The sequence below is a fragment of the Phalangium opilio genome, unplaced genomic scaffold (assembly GCF_054372755.1).
Source record: "Phalangium opilio isolate 3A_F unplaced genomic scaffold, DU_Popi_V2 ptg000070l_1, whole genome shotgun sequence".
Taxonomy (NCBI): Eukaryota; Metazoa; Arthropoda; class Arachnida; order Opiliones; family Phalangiidae; genus Phalangium; species Phalangium opilio.
This window is the reverse complement of record NW_028324182.1, coordinates 3,402,047-3,429,155: the sequence shown is the minus strand read 5'-3', so window position 1 is coordinate 3,429,155 and position 27,109 is coordinate 3,402,047. Positions and strand designations below refer to the sequence as shown.

The 27,109-nt window shown below is 37.8% G+C and overlaps 2 protein-coding genes across 6 annotated transcripts; one reads left to right on the top strand and one right to left on the bottom strand.

Moving 5' to 3' along the window:
- The first annotated feature begins 2,559 nt into the window (after window positions 1-2,559).
- Window positions 2,560-6,320, top strand: LOC149661119 (mitochondrial import receptor subunit TOM40 homolog 1-like). Of its 2 annotated transcripts, none has more exons than XM_089842542.1 (8): window positions 2,560-2,847; window positions 3,135-3,344; window positions 3,420-3,580; window positions 3,640-3,738; window positions 3,803-4,040; window positions 5,047-5,129; window positions 5,193-5,289; window positions 6,136-6,320. In XM_089842542.1, the coding sequence occupies exons 2-8, from the start codon at window positions 3,152-3,154 to the stop codon at window positions 6,273-6,275; spliced, it is 1,011 nt and encodes a 336-aa protein (XP_089698668.1). In that variant the 5' UTR covers window positions 2,560-2,847; window positions 3,135-3,151; the 3' UTR covers window positions 6,276-6,320. The 2 variants fall into 2 exon arrangements, with proteins under 2 accessions (XP_089698668.1, XP_089698667.1); XM_089842541.1 differs by having other exon boundaries at window positions 2,560-2,904.
- A 201-nt stretch (window positions 6,321-6,521) lies between these two features.
- On the bottom strand, window positions 6,522-25,928 carry LOC149661118 (ubiquitin carboxyl-terminal hydrolase 25-like). Of its 4 annotated transcripts, XM_089842515.1 has the most exons (20): window positions 25,428-25,928; window positions 25,280-25,334; window positions 24,974-25,026; window positions 24,692-24,856; window positions 24,365-24,636; window positions 24,111-24,291; window positions 23,958-24,041; window positions 22,570-22,710; window positions 22,403-22,503; window positions 21,720-21,930; window positions 21,521-21,648; window positions 20,798-20,893; window positions 20,471-20,734; window positions 19,260-19,465; window positions 18,895-19,200; window positions 17,862-18,086; window positions 17,423-17,762; window positions 14,557-14,848; window positions 13,532-13,775; window positions 6,522-8,687 (listed from the first exon to the last, which is right to left on the bottom strand). In XM_089842515.1, exons 3-20 carry the CDS (start codon window positions 25,013-25,015, stop codon window positions 8,449-8,451), a joined length of 3,537 nt encoding a protein of 1,178 aa, XP_089698641.1. In that variant the 5' UTR covers window positions 25,016-25,026; window positions 25,280-25,334; window positions 25,428-25,928; the 3' UTR covers window positions 6,522-8,448. The 4 variants fall into 4 exon arrangements, with proteins under 4 accessions (XP_089698641.1, XP_089698640.1, XP_089698642.1 ...); XM_089842514.1 differs by lacking the exon at window positions 25,428-25,928 and having other exon boundaries at window positions 25,280-25,420; XM_089842516.1 differs by lacking the exon at window positions 25,428-25,928 and having other exon boundaries at window positions 22,570-22,707; window positions 25,280-25,420.
- Window positions 25,929-27,109: the final 1,181 nt, after the last annotated feature.

Below are 27,109 nucleotides of genomic sequence, written 5' to 3'. Positions count from 1 at the left end.
TTGCTCCGATTTGCCAATTGCGAACGTGGTGTCAGACACACTCACACAGACACGTCCAGTGTAATACCTCTCCTTGACAACTCGGATAGACAAAAACGAGGGGACACTCACTGTAAAATTGCTTACCTATATTTTTTATATCCTCTTCATAACAATTCAAAAGTAATTTTTCTATTTAATCATATAGGATTATTAGAACTAATTAACTAAATCAAAAAAGTTAAATTACTTATGGATGATGATTTTAGGAAAATAGGGAGGGGGGGGGGGTAAAAAGGCTGGAAAATTATTTTCCAATAAACCTAATCAAATGTGTTATAATTAATATCTGACAAATTATGGTTGTAAATGAATTATCGGCATTTTTAAACAAAATGCTACATGCTTTGGTAACTTTAAGTTGATTTACGTTTTTGGTGCGAAATCCAAGGTGAAACCAGCGTCACGTGACGTGAGGCTACTATACTGGATGTATCGTATATAGGGTGACATCTACACGATGCTTATTCAAATATTATATGAAATTTAAAACTACAATATTTAATTATTTTTAATGACGTGAAAATATTTTATTAATTTATTAAAAACTTCAATAATTTTTTTAATTAATGACTATAGACTATAATTAGTATTCTAATGTCTATGACTATAGATCCAAAAAAGTAATGCTTTTCAACAGTGAGCACAAAAATAGAGAGAAGCAGCATGGATGGAGAATGCGCGTGAGGAAATTTGTTTTCACGCTATAGGATCGGCAACTACCTATCTCGAGCGACAGCTTATTCTGTATATACTCTATTACAGCATCGGTTGTCAGCACGCGCAAAGCTAGGTCTCTATGTAACCTAGCTTTGTACGTGCTGTCAAGAGACGAAAAACTGGCGGATATTAAAATCATGAAGATCCTGAAGTTGTTTGGTCTCTTGACAGCACGTACAAGGCTTCGTTAGAGACCTAGGTTTGCGCGTGCTGACAACCGATGTTGTAACAGAGTATATACAGAATAAGCTGTCGTTCGAGATAGGGAATTGCCGATCCTGTAGAGTGAAAACAAATTTCCTCACGCGCATTCTTCATCCATGGAAGCAGGCTATACAATACAACAAAGAGTGACGTCATTTTCGGAAGCACTCTATTGGCTGTGCCGAGCAAAAAGAGAAAAAAAGTTGAATTTTTTAAACTTTTTTTTCTCGCTTTCCCAAGATCAAGAATGAGAAAAATTTGGCCGTGTGAACAGTGAATTTTCTAGAGGCTGGTGAAGCCAGAATATCTGATGAGCTCAGCACAGCGAGCGTAGCGAGAAAAAGAGTGTCGTCTGAACGGGCCTTAAGACCCGAAGAGTGTCGTCTGAACGGGCCTTAAGACCCGAAGAGTGTCGTCTGAACGGGCCTTAAGACCCAATTAACTATATCACGCGCTTGTGGCGCCATCCCGGTGCAACCAAGGGAAATAAAAGAAAAGGCGGGAAATTGTGGCAAGTTTCTCAACTCAATGGTCAACAGATAGTTTAAACACGTGGAGGATTCATACCATTTATACCAGAAGGTCAGGCTGCGTGGAGGACAATAGCAGAAGCGTTGTTCTTCTCCCGGTAGCCTGTAAAATGTATAAACTCTCCGGAGGATGTGTGCTAACAAAAAGATCCCTTCCCAATAAGTTCCCATGCATGGTTATAAAATTTAAGCATTTACCCCGGTTTTAGGTTGGGCATTAGCTTGAAGTGTCACCTGGTTATAGCAACAAGAACTACTAATTATACTTGACTAGGCTACTAAAATAGTTCTACCGACAGATGGCCATCCTCAATGACGTCCAAAATTGAAAAGCATGCTGGGATTTTTAATGGTTGGTACCAGGGCTGTACATAATGATATTCTAAGGGAGCGCCTTCATTTTTATTAGTAGTCAAGCGACTCAAGCTGGCTACTGTGCTCCGCCTCCAACTAAATCCCACTATATCAATTTTTCTAGTAGTCACTGACTATATTTATTATCTAGGCACAATATTTTCTAGTCAAGTTAGTGAGCCCTCAGATATCGATTTATATTAGTAGTTAGGCCATTTATATTTAGTAGTCAAATGCCTTGACCACAGAGCATTGACTACTTGACTAGGGTGATACTAGTTTACCTAATTTTTTATTTTGCTATAATTTTCTGAGAAATTCTGAGAGTTATGCCGGGCAGACTGGGAAATAGCACACTTCCTCTGGTCCAAAACCAGTTTATTAATTGCTTGGACTAGTTTTTTAATTCAAAAAGTGGGGGTTACTGGTCCTCGGGACCAGTTTATTTATTACAAATCTATAGGACAACAAAGGCTGGGACCACTCCGAAGACCAGTTTATTATTTCGGAAGCTAGGGGGTCACTGGTCCCAAGGACTAGTTTAAAAAATATCCTTATTTCCCAGCCTGATGCCGGGTTAGCAAAAAAATCGGTAGCAAAAAAAAAAAAAAAATAGGTAAACTAGTATCTCCCCTTGACTAGGCCTTATGTTCAGCCCTGGTCAGTCCACTCCGACAACTCCGCTCCAGGCTGGGAAATAAGGATATTTTTTAAACTAGTCCTTGGGACCAGTGACCCCTCTAGTCCCCGAAATAATTAACTGGTCTCCGGACTGGTCCCAGCCTTTGTTCTCCAATAGATTTGCAATTAATAAACTGGTCCCGAGGACCAGTAACCCCCACTTTTTGAATTAAAAAACTAGTCCAAGCAATTAATAAACTGGTTTTGGACCAGAGGAAGTGTGCTATTTCCCAGCCTGCGAGTCCGCTCAGTGTCGGTAGAGTGAGTCTGAATTTCTGAAAGCAGCGTGAGGCTCTGTGAGCACTGAAGATTAAGAAAAGTAGGCTACTTTCTTTTGTGGATTAATTAATTCTGCCTAATAGACTCTTTTGTGAATGTAATTCCTTTTTATTTGGTTTGGTAACTTGATGTCTTGACTTCCAAACCTGTGGTAAATAGGACTCTCTTAGTCAGTAGTTATTATTACATATCATAGTAGTGGCGTCACAGATATGGCTCTATTAAGAAATTGGTCCCATGGGGTTTTGGGGTTCAAAACATCAAACCAAGAATAAAAACTTAATGTTTACATATAATAAAAGGGTATCTAATGTGGTAAAATTTTAGATTTCAATCTACTAAAGATGGGTAATGTTTTTGCCTCGAGTCTGGCCCCTGCCTCACCATTATCTCCCTCGCCCGCACTGTCGCCTCCTATTCCGAGCAGTCCACTTGGAGGTCCGCCTGTAGAAGAAATTGAAAGCAAAACTCTGGGAAATTTATTATCTAGTGATCCAAATCCAGGGACCTTAGAAGAACTACATAAAAGATGCAAAGGTTTTTATCTTAACGAAGTTTGAAGATCATACCTAATAAAATAACCAATCTGATCATTAACGAACCTTTCTCTAGACGTTTTCCCCGTTAATTTTGAAGGGGCTAAACTAATGGTTAACAAAGGTTTAAGCAACCACTTCCAAATAAGTCATACGCTGAATATGAGCTCATTCACGCCTTCTGGCTACAGGTTTGGCGCTACATACGTTGGTACTAAACAAATCAGTCCCACAGAGGTATACACTCCACAATGAAAATAATTTCAAAGATAAATTAAAAATAATTGGTTTTTTAGGCTTATCCAGTCTTATTGGGTGATATTGATCCAAATGGTAACTTAAACGCAAACATTTTACATCAACACGGCAATACTAGATTCAAATTTGCCTCTCAAGTAAAATATTTCCGCAAAATCTCAAATGTAGTTCGATATCTTTAAAGTTTTTAACTTTATACAGATTCAGAGTAACAAAATGGTAGCTTCGCAAATGACGGCGGATTATAAAGGATACGATTATACATCATCATTAACTCTAGGGAATATAGACATTGTTAATGGGTCAGGGGTGGCGGTCGCTCACTATCTTCAAAATGTAGCCCCTTGTTTGGCTTTAGGAGGTGAATTAGCTTTTCAATACGGTCCCCAGGTTCCTGGTGGAGAAATTGCGGTAGTCTCTGTAGCTGGAAGATACACTGGTATAATAACTGAAATGGGTTTTTTAATAGACCAGTTCGGAAATTACATACAGCGAAACTAACATACAGGCTATTCTGCAGGGTTCATACAAACCTGGAAAAATCAGGGAAATAAATAGTTGACAAAAACCTCAGGGAAATTTAGAATTTTTAGTAAAATTTAGGGATATCAGGGAAATTTGCGTCAAACAGGGGCCGAGTAATTAAGAAAAATGTTCATGAACATTCCCTCCATAGGATTTAACATTACACAATACTTTGGAGGCTTATAACTCTGGTTCTACTAGAGATACGGGGATGTCCTTTGATTATGTTATAGTCCTATTTGCCCCCCATCCAACCATACTAAAAACTTGAGATTCGAGTAAAAAGGGACCGAGTAATTAAGCAAAATGTTCGTAAACATACCCTCCATAGGATTAACATTACACTATACTTTTATGCTCATAACTCTGGTTCTAGAAGAGATACAGAGATGCCTTTTGATTACGTTTTAGTCCTATCACCCCCCCCCCCCTCCTTCGTTAACATTTGCTCCATAGGAAACTCCATATACGGGAAAAACCTGGAAATCTCAGGGAAATTTGTTTTCCAAAAGTTGTATGAATCCTGTTCTGCCTTTCGCCAAAAATCACCGCCAGAGGCAGGCATCCCTCGCGTATTGAACTCGGGCTCCATCTGAGGTTGCTTCTTGGCGCCAGGGAGAGTACCCCCCAGGGCCCCCAGAGGCCCTATAATTCCTATAAAATCCTATATTTTTAAAACTGTCCTACATAATCCTATATTTTTGGCAAAAATCCTATAAAATCTTATATTTTTGGCAAAAGTCGCCGAAAATCTTATATATTTTCATGAATAAATACCTATAATTCCAATAAATATTTTCAAAATTGGGCTAGGGGCACTGCAAAGGTGGCCTCGCCCTTGCGTGTTGGTTACACTGTATATAATTTCCAAAATGGTCTATACTGCAAAAACATCAAAAATAATTTTTATCCTATCGCAGCCCCTAATTACATCGTTACCGGAACATTAGGCAGTGCAAACGCACACATTTGTTACTACCATAAGAGTAACGAGACCACACAAGTAAAAATATTTAAAGGACGTTTAAATCTTTTAAGAGAGACTAAATTTTTATAAATTTTGTAGGTTGGAGTGGAAGTAGAAACTAATTTAAGGCTGGGAGAAAGTGTCGCGTCTTTCGGATATCAGTTAGATATTCCCAAGGCAAATATAGTATTTAGAGGTACACCATAACTAAATTATCTGTAAACAGGGATAGATTTAATTTTAGAAGTAGGAATGGAGAACGATTAGTATTTACTTCAGTTATTCCGATTCATAGCCCCTCCCTCCAACATGTAACGAAAAGTTTAAATTATCTTATTGGTTGGCTCACTTAAACTACGTTTTGATGACGTTGCTGACATCAGGGTTCGTACACAACCTGGAAATCCTGGAAAAACCTGGAAAAGTCAGGGAAATTGAAAATGGGCCTAAAAGGTCAGGGAAAAGTCAGGGAAATTGAAAATGGATCTAAAAGGTCAGGGAAATTGAAAATGGACCTAAAAGGTCAGGGAAATTGAAAATGGACCTAAAAGGTCAGGGAAATTGAAAATGGGCCTTAAAGGTCAGGGAAAAGTCAGGGAAATTGAAAATGATTTATGATTCACTTAAAGTTAAATTAATTGGCTAATTTTTATAACAATAACTTGTGCAAAAATGATTCGAGTGAATTTAGATTGGTTTTCATATACGTTCGCCATGTACGTTATTGTAAATGGTCAGGGAAATTTGTGGAATTTAGTCAGGGAAAACCTGGAAAAGTCAGGGAATTTCATTCCAAAATATTTGTACTAACCCTGGACATGGACGGCGAAAAATACGTAGTTCCTTTTTACCTCAGTCGCTCTGACCCGCCTAGCTTCTTTCATACCCTCCCTCCGTCCCTGGGATGGGGGTCCGTCCGGGATTTTGACGCGCGCCCACATTACTCTGTTCTCCATTCCCACTTCTAAAATTAAATCTATCCCTGCTATAAACCAATTTTAAATGAATTTCTAATATATATATTTTTAATTATTAAATATAGGAATGGTAGACAGTAACTGGACGGTGGGAGCTACTTTAGAAAAAAAATTGTTGCCTTTACCTTTTACGTTTGCTTTGAGTGGAATGTTGAATCACGCTAAAGATCAATACAGATTTGGATGCGGATTTATCATTGGATGATAGTCCTGCAAAATAAATTGCATTTTGCATTTCCAAAAAAAAAAAGTCATAGAAATTAATAATTAATTAAACTATTTGTGAAATTATAATAATAATAATAAAATTTGGTTGAAAAAATTATTGATATTAAATTAAATTAACTCACCAATGAAGTTAGAAAATAAAATGTTATTGGCTTTAAAATTTAACTTTTCGAAAAACAAACAAAAAAAAAATGGATTTGTTCATTGTTATGGAAAAATCACGTTAAAATAAACACTAACTTTTTATTATTTACATCATACTTAATTAATTCTCATCAATTTAATTTAATTTAAGCAGTTTCTTTTGTTTTTGTTTTTTGCGAGAACAAAATTTCAATATATAACGAAAAGTAGATGAAAACCTTCAAACTTCGGCTTTAGCATTTTTGGTTTAGTTTAAAGGGAGGGTGAAGTAGAAAATCAAGTGATTTTTTTTAACGATTCTTCTACTAATTTTTAGACCAGTCTGCATAGTGAAACATTCAGGAAATACCAACTCCGAATGACTTTAAAATTCAAATTAGGTTCAGATTTTAAGGGTAATTTTAAATAAGGACCTCCGACCAATCGCGTAACGCCCTGCCTTTTTATTATCTCGTGGCACGTTCCGTGTCGAATGAAATTTATCACAATATTTGATAAAATTCGGGCTCGACGTGATAATCGTGGCGCGAGACATGGAACGTGCCACGAGAATTTTGTTAATAAAAAGGCAGGGTGTTACGCGATTGGTCGGAGGTCCTTCCTTAAAATCTGAACCTAATTTGAATTTTAAAATCATTCGGAGTTGGTATTTCCTGGTGTAAATGTTTCACTATGCAGACTGGTCTAAAAATTAGTAGAAGAATCGTTAAAAAAAAAAATCACTTGATTTTCTACTTCACCCTCCCTTTAAAAAGTAAACTAATTTTATTTTAATATTATTTACTTTAAATAGTAATAAGAAATTAAACCTACGCTTTAATCGTATGGTTTTAATATCACTCACCAAAAACTAAAGAGATAAAAAACAAGAATTCTTAAATATTCGTAAAATAGCGATACTGGATTATCCCGAGGAGTGTTTAGATAAACTATAGCGCGGCAATTTTAGTTCAAAATGGCCTAGGAGGATTATGCAAATATATATTTCTGTCCATTAATAAATTTTAAGGTATTTTAAAGTAATTATTAATTACCTAGAGGCACTTTTTTGGTTTTGTAGATTTAAAAATTTAAACATTTTTAACCCAGGGAAGCAGACCACGCATTCAATCAAAATTAAAAATACAATTATCAAGGGAAAAAGTATAAAAAGTCAAAAACCTTTCAGTTAATTAAGATTAAGAAAAGCAGCGCAACGTTCTTATAAATATTCTTTTTAAATTTTTCATATAAGTAACACTAGGGATAGAAGCGGGAATGGAGAACGGTTTGTATTTATTTCAGTCCGATTCATAGCCAACACGTGACAAAAATTTTAAATGACCTTTTTGGCTCAATAAAACTAAGTTTTGATGACCTTGCTGGCGGTAACCTCTCTCGCTATGACCAGCCTCTTCTTTCACCTCCCCCCCCCTCACCGTCCCAGGAAGGGGACTCTGTTCTCCATTCCTACTAATAAAATTGCATCTATCCCTGGTAACACTAAGATGAGTCCGAAATTAATTAAATCAATTGTGAAAGCGTAAGGTTAAAATTTTAAAAAGGTTCGCAAAGTTTAATTTGTCTTTTAAATTCACGGCTTCTTTAACTAGTGATCAATAGTATTATAATTAGGTTTTTAAATTAATTATATATTTTAAAACCCTACTAGTAAAATAAAACACATACGATTAAAGCTTTCTTCACTTCTTCTTCTTGAATTATTAATCTTTTATTTAAATAAAATATATTTTAACCCCACTTCTAATTAATTTAGCACTACCCTTTCTTAATCCTCCAAGAGGGTTGGTTTCAAACCGTTGTTTAAAAATACGCGTTACTTTTAAAATCGTAACAAATATTTTTAATTCTCTTTTTACACTTAGGTGAAGAGAATAAATACCTCTTATCACTTCCCGTTTGAACACACCACCGAGCGCACTTTTTAAATTTTACTAGGCAATTCTGACTCTCAAAAAGTTCATCGGAGCCTCCGAAATGAACTGGAGGCTCCGATTTCATACGTTTTAAGAGGCGGCTTCTTGTTCAATTTCATTTAAAACCTCGTCCATCACTCCCGATTTTTGTACTAGCGCCATTGTTTCGTCAAACATTTTTTCAAGATCCTGTTCTTCATTGCATAACAATACTCCTGGCCGTAACTTGGTCTCGGTCGTGGGACTCGTGTCGTTGTTGCTCCCGGCATCGGGTGAATTAACTTCCAGGAGTTTGGTAAGAAAAAACCCCAGTTTTGCTTGTTTTTCAACTAGAAGTAGTAAAAAGAAATCCAAGTTATCAACTTAAGTTATATCATAAGGACATCATCTCTCTAAGGGCCCAAGCGCATCTATTAGCAAAAACATCTAGTTCTGCTAGATGTGACGTAGACTAACCTAACCAAACCCAACCTAACCTAACATAACCTAACCTAACCAAACCTAACCAAACCAAACCAAACCTAACATAACCCAACCGGGGATTATGACCGGGGAATTTTGTCTAGAACGTAGGGGGATTTTGTCTACAGAGTGGGGGGAATTTTGTCTAGAACGTAGGGGGATTTTGTCTACAGAGTGGGGGGATTTTGTCTTGATAGTGGGGGGATTTTGTACTCTTAACTTGGATGGGGGGAAAATGACCGGGGGTTTTTGTCTTGAGAGAGGGGGGATTTTGTACGTTTTCAAAAATGGGGGGATTATGACCGGGGGTCTTTTGTCTTGGGGGTATTTAGTCCGTATACCAGTTCGGCTAGATGTGACGTAGATTTTGTATAGGGGCACCGGAGCCTCCGGGATGAACTAGGCCCATGCATGTGGCGAAGCGAGAATATTTTTTAACTAATTTAGTTCGCCGTGTTTTCCCGTTTGGGGGCGCTGATACGACCGAAAAATAAACAAAGTTCAACCCCGTGACCCTGTCGACTGCTTAAGTATTTGGGCCAAGGTCGCGGATTGTAAGTATACGTTTTTATAACTCTTACTGAATTATTTAAATTGAAATAATTTATTTTGTTGTCATCAATACCATCTAACCGAAAGATTCAGTAAAAAGTGAATAGCCCCAAAAACATTTACGTTAATTTTAGGATGAAACTTTCCTCTATCATAAAAATTTTATGACTGACCCCTAAAATATCAACGATAATTTAAGGAAGACCCCTGTCACAACGGAAAAATAAGCGCCATCTATGGTGAAAATATTTTCCCTAACAAACTGGATATTTCCCCACATAAAATTTGACATGCATGGGCCTAGTTCATCCCGGAGGCTCCGGGGGCACCTTCCGAATTTTTCGTGAAATTCACGGGAGAGAAAAATAATTTTCAAAATCAGCCATGACCATAAGGAAATTATACTCTCTCTAAGGGCCCAAGCGCATCTATTATTAAAAACATCTAGTTCTGCTAGATGTGACGTAGATTTTGTATAGGGGCTCCTTCCGAATTTTTCGTGAAATTCGCGGGAGAGAAAAATAATTTTCAAAATCAGCCACGACCGATATCCTAAGCCGGTCGTGGTCTAGAGGCGAGCTCTGAGATAACGCTCCCAAGCGGTTGGGAATCAAACTAAAACAGGCGGGGAGGCGAGTGGCGAGACGCGAGAGAGGAAGGACTGAGGGGAAAAAATAAGTAAGAGAATTTCCAGAACCCCCCCAGTTCTCTCAGACACAAGAGGTAAATTCGCGCTTAGTAAAAATCACGAAGAGCTGTCGTGAGAAATCTTTGAAGGAAGGAAAAATGTTCAATGCTGGGTTACTCTGCAACGAATGCGCTATGCCTCTGTTTAGGCTTTACAATTATTATACCACTTGACATGAGACGGATGGCTAACCAAATCGGACATACATACATTTCACCCGTAACATAGAATCTTGGGCCCTTAGAGAGAGAGTATAATTTCCTTATGCCATGACCGATATCCTAAGCCGGTCGTGGTCTAGACGCGAGCTCTGAGATAACGCTCCCAAGCGGTTGGGAATCAAACTAAAACACACGGGGAGGCGAGAGAAGAAGGACTGAGGGGAAAAAATAAGTAAGAGAATTTCCAGAACCCCCCAGCTCTCTCAGACACAAGAGGTAAATTCGCCCTTAGTAAAAATCACGAAGAGCTGTCGTGAGAAATCTTTGAAGGAGGGAAAAATGTTCAATGCCGGGTTACTCTGCAGCGAATGCGCTCGGCCTCTGTTTAGGCTATACAATTATTATACCACTTGAGATGAGACGGATGGATGGCTGACCAAATCGGACATACATACATTTCAACCGTAACATAGAAACTTGGGCCCTTAGAGAGACATAATGTCCTTATGGTTATATCTATATCTATATAAATTGAAGTCCTGACTGATAGTCAACGCCCAGCCCAAACCGCTTGCCCCAGAAGGCTGCAAATTTGCAGGAACGTTACTCATAAGTAGTAGGCGCGTACTAAGAAAGATATTTCCAATCCGCCACCATCTTTATAAATGGCGCCCAGAAATGTAAAAAAAATCTTCTCTATGCAACAAAGTCCGCGCGTTTGAACCGATTTCGCAAATATTTAGTACGCTGGTTTCCTTTGACCTATAGTAGATGGACTGAATGGTCTTTTTTGCCATCTTTTTAAATGGCGGCCAGAAATTTAAAAACCCTTCTTTATGGAATAGTGTCCGCGTGAAAAGTTTTATGACGGGCTGACGGGCAACGCCGAGTGCCTTCGCTCCTAATCATCAATAAAATCTACCCATTCTTTATATCATTTTGATGGAAGTTCTTATTACACGCGAGCGACGCCGCGGGTAACAGCTAGTCGAGTATAATCAAAATAAATAATAACATAAGTTTATAAGTGATATGTTCCATAAGTATGACACTACCTATACTTCGTAATGCTAGAGACTTACAGCTCGAGCTAGTTCGAGGGAGAACGACAAGCCAGAATTGAAGTCCTACACTCGGTGGTTAATTTTGCAGGACTTCCATCATGGATTTATTATAGAAGCTTACGCTTCATGGATATATCACAGCGTTCGTACAAATATTTTGGAATGAAATTCCCTGACTTTTCCAGGTTTTCCCTGACTAAATTCCACAAATTTCCCTGACCATTTGCAATAACTTACAAGGCGTAAATATATGAAAACCAATCTAAATTCACTCGAATCATTTTTGCACGAGTTATTGTTATAAAAATTAGCCAATTAACTTAACTTTAAGTGAATCATAAATCATTTTCAATTTCCCTGACTTTTCCCTGACCTTTTAGGCCCATTTTCAATTTCCCTGACTTTTCCCTGACCTTTTAGGCCCATTTTCAATTTCCCTGACTTTTCCCTGACCTTTTAGGCCCATTTTCAATTTCCCTGACTTTTCCCTGACCTTTTAGGCCCATTTTCAATTTCCCTGACTTTTCCCTGACCTTTTAGGCCTATTTTCAATTTCCCTGACTTTTCCCTGATCTTTCAGGCCCATTTTCAATTTCCCTGACTTTTCCCTGATCTTTTAGGCCCATTTTCAATTTCCCTGACTTTTCCCTGATCTTTTAGGCCCATTTTCAATTTCCCTGACTTTTCCCTGACCTTTTAGGCCCATTTTCAATTTCCCTGACTTTTCCCTGACCTTTTAGGCCCATTTTCAATTTCCCTGACGTTTTAGGCCCATTTTCAATTTCCCTGACGTTTTAGGCCCATTTTCAATTTCCCTGACGTTTTAGGCCCATTTTCAATTTCCCTGACGTTTTAGGCCCATTTTCAATTTCCCTGACTTTTCCAGGTTTTCCAGGTCGTGTACGAACCCTGTATCACCAACCTTAAAACACGCACTAAATTTATTCCTTGTCTGAAATGGCGGCGCGAACTGGTTTGTGACATAGAATTTGAGTCAAATTCAGAGGAGGTGGGGGTACGTGTGAATAGCATGCGCGCCGAGAGACAAAAAAAGGTTTGCCTCAATTCCTACGTCATAAGCAAGCTTGTACCCCCACCCGCGCGAAAATTTATGACATAGATGTGGTTAAATTCGAATTGCCTTAACGAAGGCTACAGTGATATATCCATGAAGCGTAAGCTTCTATACTAAATTCACACTTCGATCTTCTTATTTAGTCTGCATTACCAAGCCTTTGATAGCGCCTCACCAGGCGTCGCTTTACGAGAATCTATGACTTTTCATCCACGTCACTTCATGAAAAGCTCTTAGCAGGGTTCATATAACTTTTGGGAAACAAATTTCCCTGAGTTTTCCAGGTTTTTCCCGTATATGGAGTATCCTGGAGCAAATGTTAACGAAGGAGGGGGGGGGGCAAATAGGACTATTACATAATCAAAGGACATCCCCGTATCTGTAATGTAACCAGAGTTATGAGCCCCAAAGTATAGTGCAATGTTAATCCTATGGAGGGGGGTATGTTAGTGAACATTTTGCTTAGTTACTCAGCCTACATTTTTAGTATGGTTGGATGGGGGGCAATTAGGACTATAACATAATCAAAGGACATCCCCGTATCTCTAGTAGAACCAGAGTTATGAGCCTCCAAACTTGGGTGTAATGTTAATCCTATGGAGGGTATGTTCACGAACATTTTGCTTAATTACTCGGCCCCTTTTCACTGAAATCCCAAGTTTGTTGTATGGTTGGATGGGGGGCAATTAGGACTATAACATAATCAAAGGACATCCCCATATCTCTAATAGAACCAGAGTTATGAGCCTCCAAAGTTTAGTGTAATGTTAATCCTATGGAGGGTATGTTTATGAACATTTTGCTTAATTACTCGGCCCTTGTTTGACGCAAATTTCCCTGATATCCCTGAATTTTGCTAAAAATTCTGAATTAACCTGAGTTTTCCCCGAGGTTTTCGTCAACTATTTATTTCCCTGATTTTTCCAGGTTTTCTCGGTTTTCCAGGTTTGTATGAACCCTGCCCACGTCACTTCATGAAATGCTCTCAGTAACTAGCGAAAAACTCATGGAAATACAAAATATCTTATGAACTTATGATAATAAGAATGGAAATCGCCATTGAAACAAAAATTTCTGATTTAGATTCCCTGTACTTTTTGCCCCCCCCCCTTTTTAAATTAGACATTTCTAGGGGGCAACACTGTTTAAAAGATTTAGAATTGTACTCAACCCGAAAGAGAATTTCCAAGCAACGAACACCAGCTGTTTCTAATAGCAACTGTCGCTTCAGAGTCGGCGTTTGAACAGTTGAAAGGTTTCTCCTCTATGTTAGTCGCACCATCTTTCCCATTGAGAAACGACATGGCCGGAATAATAAAATATTCCATTAATGAAATGACCTGATCAGTGTTAGTTTGATTTCCATCTTCTTCTTCAACAGTTTGAAAGAGGTTCACCGCTTCTTCATTTAAATCCTAGCAATTAAGCGGCGTAAATTAAACAATAAAGCTTAATATACAGGGTTGCCACGGAATTTTCAGAACCAAATTTCCTGACTTTTCCAGGTTTTCCCTGACCTTTTCTGAGATTTTCCCTGACCTTTTCTGAGATTTTCCCTGACCTTTTCTGAGATTTTCCCTGACCTTTTCCGAGATTTTCCCCGACCTTTTCCCAGATTTTCCCTAACCTTTTCCGAGATTTTCCCTAACCTTTTCCGAGATTTTCCCTGACCTTTTCCGAGATTTTCCCTGACCTTTTCCGAGATTTTCCCTGACCTTTTTCTGAGATTTTCCCTGACCTTTTCCGAGATTTTCCCTGACCTTTTCCGAGATTTTCCCTGACCTTTTTCTGAGATTTTCCCTGACCTTTAGGCCGAAAGTGCGAATGTTTACAGCTCGTTTTAAGTGCTTATAATTAAATAAACTCGATCGACATTAAGTTTTCCAGTGTATTTGTTGCACCAAAATGATTAAGAAATATTTTAACTATAAATAACAGTCTAAGAGATTTTTTTAAAGGCATTTACTTTATAAAAACAATTCTAGAAATTTTAAGGATTGCTCTAGAGTTTTCTGTGTTAAGAGAGGATGAGGAGAAACTTTCATCCCCAGAAATTTTACCCACTAAAATGAAATTCCCTGACTTTTCCCTGAAACTTCTAAAATTCCCTGACCTTTTCAGCCCATTTTTAAATTCCCTGACTTTTCCAGGTACTGTGGCAACCCTGAGCTATATCGAGGCTAGAAATTTCCTTACCAATAAGCACCTTCTCCTATAATTGGCTAATAACGCCTGATTAAAACCTCTACTCTCTTGTTGTCTCGTTTGAACGAGAGTGCCGTTGATTTTATAAGCGTCAAACAGAAATGGGAGCGCGTCACTGTATTTTTTATTATGGTAGTTATTTACACCAGTGACGAATAAATTCACAATACGTCGAAAGGTTGAATATCTTTTTTGCCATTCAGCGTATTCTTTAAGCTGTTGCTCCGACATTTGAAGATTTTGAATTTGAGAAAGGGCGCAACTACGAATCTCCTTACCTAGCCTAAAGGATTATTTTATTTCACAAACTTTAAATTTCACGAATTGTACTGGCATTGGAAGCAATTCTATAACTTTTTAAGCGAGTTTTAAAGGGTTTGTGTCAAATAGAGGTGTGCGAGTCCTAATTTTTAGGTTGCAAGTCCAATTGCGAGTACTGAGTCCTCGAGTCCATTTTCCCAGGACTCGCGAGTCCTATGAGACTAAATTTTTACGAGTTTAATCTATATCTATATAAATCAAAGTCCTGACTGACTGATAATCAACGCTAAGGCCCAAACCGCTCGCCCTAGAAGGCTGAAACTTTGCAGGAACGTAACTCATAAGTAGTAGGTGCGTACTGAGAAAGATTTTTCCAATCCGCCGCCATCTTAAAAAATGGCGCCCAGAAATGTAAATATCTTCTTTATGCAACAAAGTCCGCGCGTTTCAACCGATTTCGCAAATATTTAGTACACTGGGTTCCTTTAACCTATAGACGGGCTAAATGGTCTTTCGGGTTCGATTTTTTGCCATCTTTTTAAATGGCGGCCAAAAACTTAAAAACCCTTCTGTATGGAATAATGTCCGCGCGAAAAGTAATAAAAAATGCATCCCGACGGGCTGACGGGCAACGCCGAGTGCCCTCGCTCCTAGGGTGCTACAAAAATATCAGTCATCAGTAAAATCTACCCATTCTTTATATCAATTTGATGGAAGTTCTTATTACAAGCGAGCGACGCCGCGGGTAACAGCTAGTTTTAAAAAAGTTCTTTAATTACGAAAAAATTAGTAACTAATGCTAAACGCGTTATCGAGTGGTCTATGTTACTGAAGAAATGGACTAGCGTGACAAAAAATAGACTAGGTTAAGTCTAAAGAAGGAAAAAAAGACTGGCATACGGGAAAAATGGACTCGTCGAGTAGTGTTACTAGCCTTGCGGAGGACTCGCGAGTACCCGCAAATTTCTGGGAAAACATGTTGAGAGTCCGAGTACCCGCCGTCTATGAGTGCGCGATACCTAAATAGGTGATTAGTCATAGGCGTCATCAAACCTTGAACAAAAATCGTCTGTCTCGCGAATTCCCCTCGTGCTAATAAAAAACAAGGTGGTCAAATTAAAATCTTACCGTTTTTAGTTATAAAGCAAGCGATAACTTATCGACCAGCTTAACCCTTTTTCTAAGTTACCACTCTCGTGTAAATTAAAAACAGTAAAATTTTAATTCACCTATTTAGATATCACGAACTCATAAACGCACAAGGTTGTCACCAACCCTTTAGATGATAGTTATCACTTGCGATAACTCGCTTAAAAAGTTAAGAGAATTTTCCCCATTGTCAGGGAGCCCAGTGGTCCTGTAATTCCTATATTTTTGAACCTGTCCTATATTATCCTATAATTTCGTGAAAGGTCCTATATTATCCGATATTTTTGACTTAGTCGAAGTTTTTGAATGGTTTAGCATCAAATTTAACAAAATTAATTTGACTAGAGACCAAAATTGCTAAGCTCTCTTCGCTTGCTCAGGATTTTTTATTTTTATTTTAATCAAGTTCCTCTTTTCAAAGAGAAATCGAATTTTAGATTTATCTACATAGATTAAGCCAAAATACAAACAGCATTATCATAAGTTTATAAGATACGTTCCATAAGTCTGACACTTCCTATACTTCATAATGCTAGACTTAATGAGAGCTAGTTCGAGAACGACAAGCGAGAATTGACTACACTCAGTTTTGCAGTCCATCTTCCTTAGTTCGTACTAAGCCTTTGACACTGACAGCGCCTCACCAGGCCAGGGTTCATACAACTTTTGGAAAACAAATTTCCCTGAGACTTCCATGAGGTTCTTCCCCATATACTTCCCTGAATTTTCCAGGTTTTTCCCCTATGGAGCAAATGTTAACGGAGGGGGGGGGGGGGGTTCAAATATGACTATTACATAATCAAAGGACATCCCCGTATCTCCAATATAACCAGAGTTATGAGCCTCCAAAGTATAGTGTAATGTTAATCCTATGGAGGGAGGTATGTTAGTTAACATTTTGCTTAATTACTCGGCCCCTGTTTACTCGATCCCCAAGTTTTTACTATGGTTGGATGGGGGGCAAATAGGACTATTACAAAATCAAAGGACATCCCCGTATCTCTAGTAGAAACAGAGTTACGAGCCTCCAAAGTATAGTGTAATGTTAATCCTATGGAGGGAATGTTTTTGAACATTTTGCTTAATTACTCAGCCCCTGTTTGACGAAAATTTCCCTGAATTTAACTAAAAATTCTAAATTTCCCTGAGGTTTTTGTCAACTATTTATTTCCCCGATTGTTCCAGGCAGGCGGCACTTCACGAGAATCTATGACGTTCCCCCTACGTCACTTCATGATGAGCTCTCAGTAACCAGTGACAAACTTATGGAACATATCTTACGAACTTATGGTATTATATATAGGCAGTTATAGTCCAATATTTTCCTATAAAAACATATTTTTTCTCTCCTATAAAATCCTATAATTCCGGGAAGAATTTCCCATTTTTTCTATAAGGAATTTGAATTTTTGGCTGGGCTCCCTGCATGCATCGTAGTTGTACTTACTCCGGTAACTGTCTCAACAAAGGAGGTATAGAAAACTGTTCTAGGAGTACCCTTTTGATAAAAGGTTCCCAGGGTAGTTTATTTTTAATGAAATAAATGGCAACGTGATGTAACCGCGTATCTTCTTGTAAGAAATCTTTCCCTTTACTAGCCAAGGCTTGAATTCGCTGACTTTCCAACTTCATAGCTTCGTTCAACGTTTCCATAGGGGTCAAGGGAACGGCTCTGGGTATTTCAGCCACTCTCTTTAATTTACTAACGGTGGAGTTTAAAGCCAGAAAGGCGTGTTTCAATTCAATATATCTCAACTTGTCATTCTTAACAAACTGATCATTCTTAGCTTTAATTTTAAATAAATAAATAAATTACGGTAAATATTTCAAAGAAACAAAATCAAATAACATCGCATGCCAAAATTATAAAAGTAAATAATTTACACCTTCTAAACTAGTTTTATCCATATTTGAATCGGCAACAACGGTATTGGTAATTGTACTAGCGTCCTTCTTAATCTTGGCTTGTTCAGAGTCCCATACTTGAATTTCTTGTTCAAATTGATCGTTATCTCCTTGAACGTATTTGATAAGATCTTCGGGAAGATCATCCAAGCTTTGAAAGGGTAAATTGGAGTTTGAAGCTTCGTCTCCATCTTGTTCCGTAACATCTATAAAATAATTCTATCTTAAAAAAAAAATTAATAAATAATATCATAAGTTTATCATGCCTTTAAGTAGACAAATGGCGTTACTTCTATGGCAATCGTGTTTGTCTGGCTCCCTTTAATGAAACCCCATACTCTCTCCGTATCCAGGGTTCATACAACTTTTGTAAAACAAATTTCCCTGAATTTTCCAGGTTTTTCCCCATATACTTCCCTGAGTTTTACAGGTTTTTCCCGTATATGGAGTATCCTATGGAGCCAATGTTAACGAAGGAGGGGAAGGGGGCAAATATGACTATAACATACTCAAAGGACATCGCCGTATCTCTAGTAGAACCAGAGTTTTGAGCCTCCAAATATAGTGTAATGTTAATCCTATGGAGGGTATTTTTGAACATTTTGCTTAATTGCTCGGCCCCTGTTTGTCGTAGCCTTACGTTTTTAGTATGGTTCGATGGGGGGCAAATAGGACTATAACATACTCAAAGGATATCCCCGTATCTCTAGTAGGACCGGAGTTATGAGCCTCCAAAGTTGGTTGTAATGTTAATCCTATTTCATTTTTCTTAATTACTCGGCCCTGTTTGACGCAAATTTCCCTGATTTCCCTGAATTTTACTAAAAATTATAAATTTCCCTGAGTTTTCCCTGAGGTTTTTGTCAACTATTTATTTCCCTGATTTTTCCAGGTTTTCCCTGTTTTCCATGTTTGTATGAACCCTGCTAAGATGCCCAGTTGTAACCCATATTTGTGTACTTAGAGGCATGATAAACTTATGATAATATCAATAATTTTAAAAGGGGGGGTTACCTTGTTTCGCGTTACAAGAGTATAAACGATGGTCAACGTAAAATAGACAATAAGCCGAAGCATTTTTGTGACCACCTACTGAATCTTTTTGCAATTCGGCCCAGTTAGTTTCCGTGATAGTCGCGTCGTTGCATTTCAACCATACAGATCTTTTCGGACACATAACGTAAGCCCAATAATGACCCGAAGCGGCTTGACCTTCGTGTACTAAAACCGCGTGTAATTTGTACGGAACTTTTTGAAGAGAAGGTTCGTTATAGATCTCGCGGATGGCATGATCAGCTTTGCCAACTTCCTCTTGAAGTTCTGAAATCAAAAATTAATTAAATACGGTATTAGATTTAATTTAATCACAAAATCCTAACCCTTAACGTCGTTTTCGACTTCGTGCCTCCATCTTCGAAGACAAGTTTGAAAAACATTCAATTCTGATTCGGTTATGTGTCGAGGCGTTGGTATAGCCATACAAGCTTCGTTATCAATCTGAGTTTTGGAAAATGTTGCCGGAGGGTGATTTGGAGCTGGAGAAACACTTTTTAAAGGAGAGTCACAAGGAGAACCCATAGTAACGCTGCAAGGATACATAATTGAGTTTTGAAACTTCCCTCAGGGATACTAAATGTTTTAAGAGTGATGAGCAGCTCAAACTTTTTCGTGTGCATTCAGACGCGCATGTGGCAGAGGGTTAATTAAACGGAGTCTAAAACGCGCGGCGGATTGTTTTCCCCCTTTCAAGGACAAATTGAAGTAAGTGGTATTCCGAGTATTCCCCACCCATTTTTTGTGTCCCATCGGACCTAAGCAGTTCCACAGTTAGCGCGCCTATTTCTCTCAGACTTCGCTTCTCCCCCATCATCTTTGATTTGGCCTTGAATGGTACTAAAAAGTAGAAATACGGTAGACCCTAAAGCTTGGTTTTCACTCGGCGTAAATTTTTTCCCGACGTCAAGCGACAACAGAAAAAGTGAAAAGCACAAAAACATAGTTACGCTGGACCAAAATTACGTTGAGTGTGACGATATTAGCTTTCTATTTTTTCGGCCGCGTTCAACGTTAACGCTCAGCACGAGCCAATCACCAATAAGCTTGAATCGTGACGTCATTTTTGACCACGCGTGTTCGGAACTTCGGAAGAGTACGTACGCGGTCCGCCATGTTTTTATTTATTTAGTTACTAATCGAGTCAGTTACTAGTACAAATCCGTGAGCATGATGAAGTTCAATGCTGAAAGTTTTATTGAAGAGGTTCGGAACCATCCATTTCTTTATGATATAAGACAATTTATGATAAGACAATTGCAATTGGTGCAATGTCCAGTTTATCTAGTAAGCCTTGGTTCAATAATTTGCGGAAATTGCGGGAACTACGCTAAGTGAAAACGCTATAACGCCGAACGACAACGTAAAAACAAATCTGACGTTTGACGTCCAGCTGCAAAGTAGTTATTTTCGGTCAAGTGAAAACCATGCTTGCACATGACACGACGATAACGCATCCAGAATTTCCCTTTCCCTTCGAATCCCTTTTAAAACATCTAGTATCCCTGCTTCCCTAGAATAACTAAACATAAATTACCTGGTATTAGACGCTGGTGATGACATTTCAACATCCAAGCTAGGCGATCCCTTTGCTGATAATAAGAAAGAAGTTGGTGTTTTGGTTTCCACTTTAAAGCCAATTTTAGAGACTGGAGTTCCATCATTGGATAAATGTGGCGGCAACTGATTTTGCCCACTTTTATCTCCCAGTGTATTATTGTTACTTTCGACAAACTCAAGGGCATATTGAAGAACATCGTGAAGCGGAACACGCTTCGAACCAGATCCATAATTTAGATATCTTTTAAATATTTTAATAAAAATGTAAATAAAGAAACGTATTAAAAACATCAATACATCATACTTCTGTAATCGACTGTGTAACTTTGATCTAATTTCCTTCAACCTACGAACTTCTTCCCTTTTACATCTAGTTATTTGTTTATTACATTCCAAATACCTTATTAAAAGACAAATATAAGTTAAACACTATTAAAATTATTCAATTAGGTTTAATCAGGGTTCATAAAACTTTTGGAAAACAAATTTCCCTGAATTTTCCAGGTTTTTCCCTGTATATGGAGTATCCTATGGAGCAAATGTTAACGAAAGAGGGGAGGGATAAATTGGACTATAACATACTCAAAGGACATCCCCGTATCTCTAATACAACCAGAGTTATGAGCCTCCAAAGTTTAGTGCAATGTTAATCCTATGGAGGGTATGTTTAAGAACGTTTTGCTTAATTACTCGGCCCCTGCTTGTCGTAGCCCTACGTTTTTAGTATGGTTAGATGGAGGGCAAATAGGACTATAACATACTCAAGGGACATCCCCGTATCTCTAGTAGAACCAGAGTTATGAGCCTACAAAGTTTAGTGCAATGTTAATCCTATGGAGGGGGGTATGTTCACGAACATTTTGCTTAATTACTCGGCCCCTGTTTGACGCAAATTTCCCTGAATTTTACTAAAAATTATAAATTTCCCCTGAGTTTTCCCTGAGGTTTCTGTCAACTATTTATTTCCCCGATTATTCCAGGTTTTCCCCTGTTTTCCAGGTTTGTATGAAACCTGTTTAACAATTACCGATCCATGTAAATAACATCGGGGAAACTGAGTTTATTATGAATTTTCTCCGTCACACCTAATTGTTGGTTAAAATGAAACCTCGACAACTCCAGTAATAGAACAGGAGGAAGGCGAGTCACCCAAGTCTAAAAAAAGTGTAAAGAACTTGAATATTAGCGTTAATCTTCATTAAAATACCAGAGTTCAATTTATATACTTCTCCTTGACCAGATTTGGTCATAGAATTATCACTAGAAGATTCAATTTCATGCGTAACGGCTGCTTCCAAACTTTCGTGAATATCGCTAAAACCGTTAACTAAAAGATTGAGTTGTCCAAAATTGATGTCATTACTAAAATGATGGCCTTCGTTTAATCCTTCAGATTTTGAACGACCGTAGAATAAAGTGCTCATGGGATTCCGATGACTAAATTAAACAATATCAAGCTATAAGTCTAGAGGTGTGAGAGTCCTAATTTTTAGTGTTGCGAGTCCAATTACGAGTAGTGGAAAACTGGACTCGCCGAATCCACGAGTCCAATTTCCCAGGACTCGTGAGTCCTCATAAAAGTCGAAAATTGTTAATCAAGCCATATGCGAGTCCAAAAACTTTTACTGAGTTTATATATATAAACTTTTAATTACTAAAAACGAGTAACTAATACTAAACGCATGATCGAGTGGCCTATGTTAAATGGACTAGCATGACAAAAATTAGACTAGGTTTAGTTCAAAGATGAAAAAAGGAGCCGCATAAGGGGAAAGTTGGACTCGTCGAGTAGTGTTTTTAGCCTTTTGGAGGACTCGCGAGTACCCTCAATTTTTTAGGAAAACCAGTTGCGAGTCCGAGTACTCGCAGTCGGACTCCATCGCAATTTTAGGAGACAAACAAGACGTACTCTTTAAAAGCGGGATGATTCAATACTAGAGAAGAGGTATTTGCAAATTTGTACGCGTCTTCCAACCATTCAATAAGCTTATGCGTAAACTCACTAACATCCTTTTAAATGAAGAAATTTAAATTATCAAGTAATTAACCTTAATACGTAACAACAAATATACATACCTGTTGCTTATTTGTACTATTATCTAGAGCTTCTTTAAATATATATAAAACTTGGGAAGGATCGACGTATTTTCTATTTGTACCCACCATCAAGGCAAATAGTTTGCGTAACTCTTGAATAAATAGAATTTTCTGATGCTTCTGAAATTAAATATTTATTAAAAACAGAATTAATTCTACTATCGGAGCCTCCGAAATGAACTAGGCCCATGCGTGTGGCGAAGCGAGAATATTTTTTAACTAATTTAGTTCGCCGTGTTTTCCCGCTTGGTGGCTCTTTTAGTATCGTAAAATAAACATAAGTTCAGCCGTCGACTGCTACAATATTAGGGCATGGTATAGACGTAAAGCGGTGAAGCCGAGGTCGCGGATAGTTAAAAAATGTTTTAGAAAATTTCCGAAGACCTTTATTAAACAATCATTCCAAAGAAGTAAAGGATAAAAAATGAAAGGTTATGAAGGGGGTATATGAAAACTGTGAATTAGCAACTTCAAGAAGTTTTCAGGGTTCATACAACTTTTGGGAAACAAATTTCCCTGAGATTTCCAGATTTTTCACCAGATACTTCCCTGAGTTTTCCAGGTTTTTCCCATATATGGAGTATCCTATGGAGCAAATGTTAACGAAGTAGGGGGGGGGGACAAATAGGACTGTAACATACTAAAAGGGCATCCCCGTATCTCTAGTAGAACCAGAGTTATGAGACTCCAAATATAGTGTAATGTTAATCCTATGGAGGGTATGTTAACGAACATTTTGCTTAATTACTCGGCCCCTGTTTGTCGTAGTCCTACGTTTTTAGTATGGTTGGATGGGGGGCAAATAGGACTATAACATACTAAAAGGACATCCCCGTATCTCTAATATAACAAGAGTTATGCAATGTTAAACCTATGGAGGGTATTAATTACTCGGTACCTGTTTGACGCAAACTTCCCTGAATTTTATTAAAAATTCTAAATTCCCCTGAGTTTTCCCTGAGGTTTTGGTCAACTATTTATTTCCCTGATTTTTCCAGGTTTTCCCTATTTTCCAGGTTTGTATGAACCCTGGTTTTGTTTTACTAAAAAAAAAAAAACAACAATGTTAAAATCTCATAATTACTTTTTTTGTCCATACAATCTAACCAATAGATTCTATAAAAAGTGAATAGCCCCTAAAAAATTACGTTAACCTTTCTCTTTAATAAAAGTTTTATAAATGGCCCCTAAAATATCAACGATAATTTATGGAAGACCCCGGTCGCAACGGTCATAAAAGCGCCACCTCGTACACACAAAGGGTAAAAATATTTCCTCTACGAAACTGGATATTTCCCCACGTAAAAATCAACACGCACGGGCCTAGTTCATTTCGGAGGCTCCGCTACTATACACGCAAATCTTACCGAAATATTTTCATCGTTTATAAACTCTTTATTAGGAACAAACTCTAACACCAATTGAAGAAAGATAGGTAAATGAAACAGAGACTATAATAATATTAAAAAACAGGTTAATAAATTTTCAACACGATTGATTTCAAATTAATTACATTGTACCTGAATAACTGACGAAAACCAGCATGTATTACCAACATTTTTTAAACCCACAGGCCACTTGGGTTGCGGTCTTTCTCTTTCATGAGGATTTAAAGGATCTTGCCAAATTTCTCCCCCAATACCCCTTTTTCTCTTAGTACCGCAGAGGCTTTTATTGTCCGCTAAACTGGCTTCTAATACGCTATAATTTCCATAACGTTGACATACATAAATTTGAAAATAACTTAAGTTACTAAGAATTATTTTAATCTTACCGGCTAATATCTTGCTCTTCCATAGTCACTTGTCCACCAAGGCCACCAACGTGTTGATCTTGTAAAGATAGAGCGATAGCTTTCTGCAAGTCATCCTCTTTGTCGGAGGAAGCCATGGCACTGTCAGAACCCACTCCAACACCAACAGTTGTTTCGTGAGTTAAGTCAATAATGGCATCAGTGTGATCATCAATCTCCTGCGATACTTCTTTTTTATAAGCACTTTCCTCCGTTGCCAAATCAATTTGATGATGTTCGAAATCCCCCTGTTTCTAAAATTTTTAAGATTAAAAATCCCTTCTACGATTTAAAAATTATAACTTTTACCTTTGGTTTAGATTTTTCATCAATAAGCATATTAACTGCCTGGTCTAAGTCGTACTCTCCGCTTTTATTCTTAGTACAATTAAGCGCGTTTTCTAGAATAACGTTATCTTGGACACCAGTAATATCTTTTAACTGACCAAGCATTTGCGTTTTCTCCTTTTGACTCTGTAAAACATTGTGCATAGTAATGTTTCATTAATTAATTTAATTCTTAATAAAGGAATTAATATTACGTTGCACAGTTTTAGTCTACGCAAAATTCATTGGGAATTTGGGACTTACTGGACACAGGAAGTGTTCCAATGGATTTTGTTCCACAGTCATTGTTAATTACTCTGAATATAATTAATAAGACGCGAAAATATTAGCCGACTACCGTCATAAAAATTTCGTAATGAATAAATTAAAGTTTAAAAACAGGTAATGAACATAAAATTAATTTAATTCCTCGTGACGAAATTTCTAAGCCTTGGTCTTTAGGGAAACGCCTGGCCGGGCCCGGCGTTAGGCTAGAAGCCTTTTACGTATTACCATATATATAGCGATTAAATTAATTAAAGTATAATAAATATAATAAAAATGACATACATTTGATAGCGCCCATTTAGCATCAGAGTTAATAAAACGATAATTCCAGGATAAACTACATACAAATGTCAATTCATACTCATAATATATAAATAATATAATACTGAAACCATGGATGTACGAAATCACTACTGGACAGTGTACTCACATGGAGCCAACCAGGAGAGTCGACTCCGGTAGTTTCCGTAAACGTCCGGTAGAGGCATGACAGAAGCGTTGCAGAAGCTAGTGCTTCTAGCGGCCTCTAGTTTTCCTACGGAACATAATTAGATGCACGGGGGGGCAAGGGACTAGTTTCCCCATAGTTAATATCCCCCAGTTTTTCTGTACGAAAAAAAGGGGGCGCCACGGTCGCGTTTCGAAAATCGGTTACTATAGGCCAAAGCTAGAGTCGGCTATCCTGGCTTCATCCATGGTACTCACGAGTCACGAGCCAGAAGCCCAGAAGGTTGTTTGGACTTTTTGGAAACGTACCTTCCCCAATAGGGAGCTGATAGAGAGGTGTGGTTTAAGATAGCTCCTCCCCTTTCCACCAAAATGGCGGCAATTTCACAGAGTGAAAGGAGAATGGGGGAAGGCTCCTGATTGGCTAAGTGATGGTCTGACGCTTAGTAGGGGACATTTTCACCCCTTTGCCCACTCCCTATAGTAAAATGTACTGAAGCTTTTTTCAAAATGTACTTTCCCCCTGGGGGTAGGAAAATTTCCGTCCCCCTCTACGAAAGGCTTTTGGCACCATCTAGCGGCGAAATTTTCATCCCATAGTCACTAATGTTAAAAATTAAATTTGAAAATGTACCCTTAAAAACCAAAATGTACTTTCGGTACTGAAAACTTTAAAATATACCGAAAAAGTACAATTGTACCGCTCAGAACATCCAGCTGTGGCCAGTTTTTCTCCTTAACCTTTAACCCCAAGCACAAATTTTCAGTTGTCGTTCATTTCATTACGTCATTGATATGCGTTAGTTACGGTGTTATGTATCGGTCTTCGGATAGCTCCTCTTTTTCCCTTTTAAGTCTTTACCTTACGATTTGGTAGTCAATCACCGACAATTTCTTAATAAAAAATTTTATATTGCACGGTGGAAAAAGAGAGATTAATCCAGTAACGCTAATTTTTAATACATCCATGCTGAAACGGCGGCAATGGCCTACAGCCCTACACCAATTATATAACGCCATTATAAACAAATTCTTGCGATTGTTTCTAGATGGCGCCGTAAAATTAGGAAACGCGCCAAAAATTAAATTTTAGTAACAACTTGAGTGTTTCCCGGTGTTCCCTAATGTAATGAATTTAATTACACTAATCATGAACGAAATAGTCAACATTCTAGGACTTAACAGCTATAATTTTGCACATACAAACCAACGCCCAAAATAATAAAGAAAAAAAAAGGTAGCAGACGACAAGGTCTTGGAGAAAAAAAGATGTAAACAAGTAATATGGCCGCTTGGGCTCATTTGTCTAAGCTTGGGACTATTGTTAATATTTTGCATCTATTTAAAATTAGAGTTTCATAACGGCCGCCACTTTTTTACAGAATTACAGAAAGTGCCTACAAGTGCCCTCAGTAGGAAAACTACTATAGCAGTAGTATAATAGAAAAAGACTTATATTTAAGTTAATTACCGGTGAAACTGGTTCAAAATTGCATATATATAATAAGTAAACTATGATCTATATTATAAACCATTTTAAAACTTAATTCCGAACTAATTTACTTAAATTTAAGGGTGACTACAACTTACTATTTTACAGAAAATGCTTATATTTAAGTTAATTACGGGTCAAATTAATTCAAATTTACTATACATAATCAGAAA

Excerpts from the sequence above, each read along its gene's own strand:
- LOC149661119 (XM_089842542.1), top strand. The coding sequence starts at position 3,152 with ATGGGTAATGTTTTTGCCTCGAGTCTGGCCCCTGCCTCACCATTATCT. Across the intron at positions 3,345-3,419 it reads ACTACATAAAAGATGCAAAG|ACGTTTTCCCCGTTAATTTT; the intron begins GTTTTTATCTTA and ends ACCTTTCTCTAG. Across the intron at positions 5,290-6,135 it reads GGCAAATATAGTATTTAGAG|GAATGGTAGACAGTAACTGG; the intron begins GTACACCATAAC and ends TATTAAATATAG.
- LOC149661118 (XM_089842515.1), bottom strand. The coding sequence starts at position 25,015 with ATGACTGTGGAACAAAATCCATTGGAACACTTCCTGTGTCCA. Across the intron at positions 21,649-21,719 it reads CCAAATCTGGTCAAGGAGAA|ACTTGGGTGACTCGCCTTCC; the intron begins GTATATAAATTG and ends CACTTTTTTTAG. Across the intron at positions 20,735-20,797 it reads TTACACAGTCGATTACAGAA|ATATCTAAATTATGGATCTG; the intron begins GTATGATGTATT and ends AATATTTAAAAG.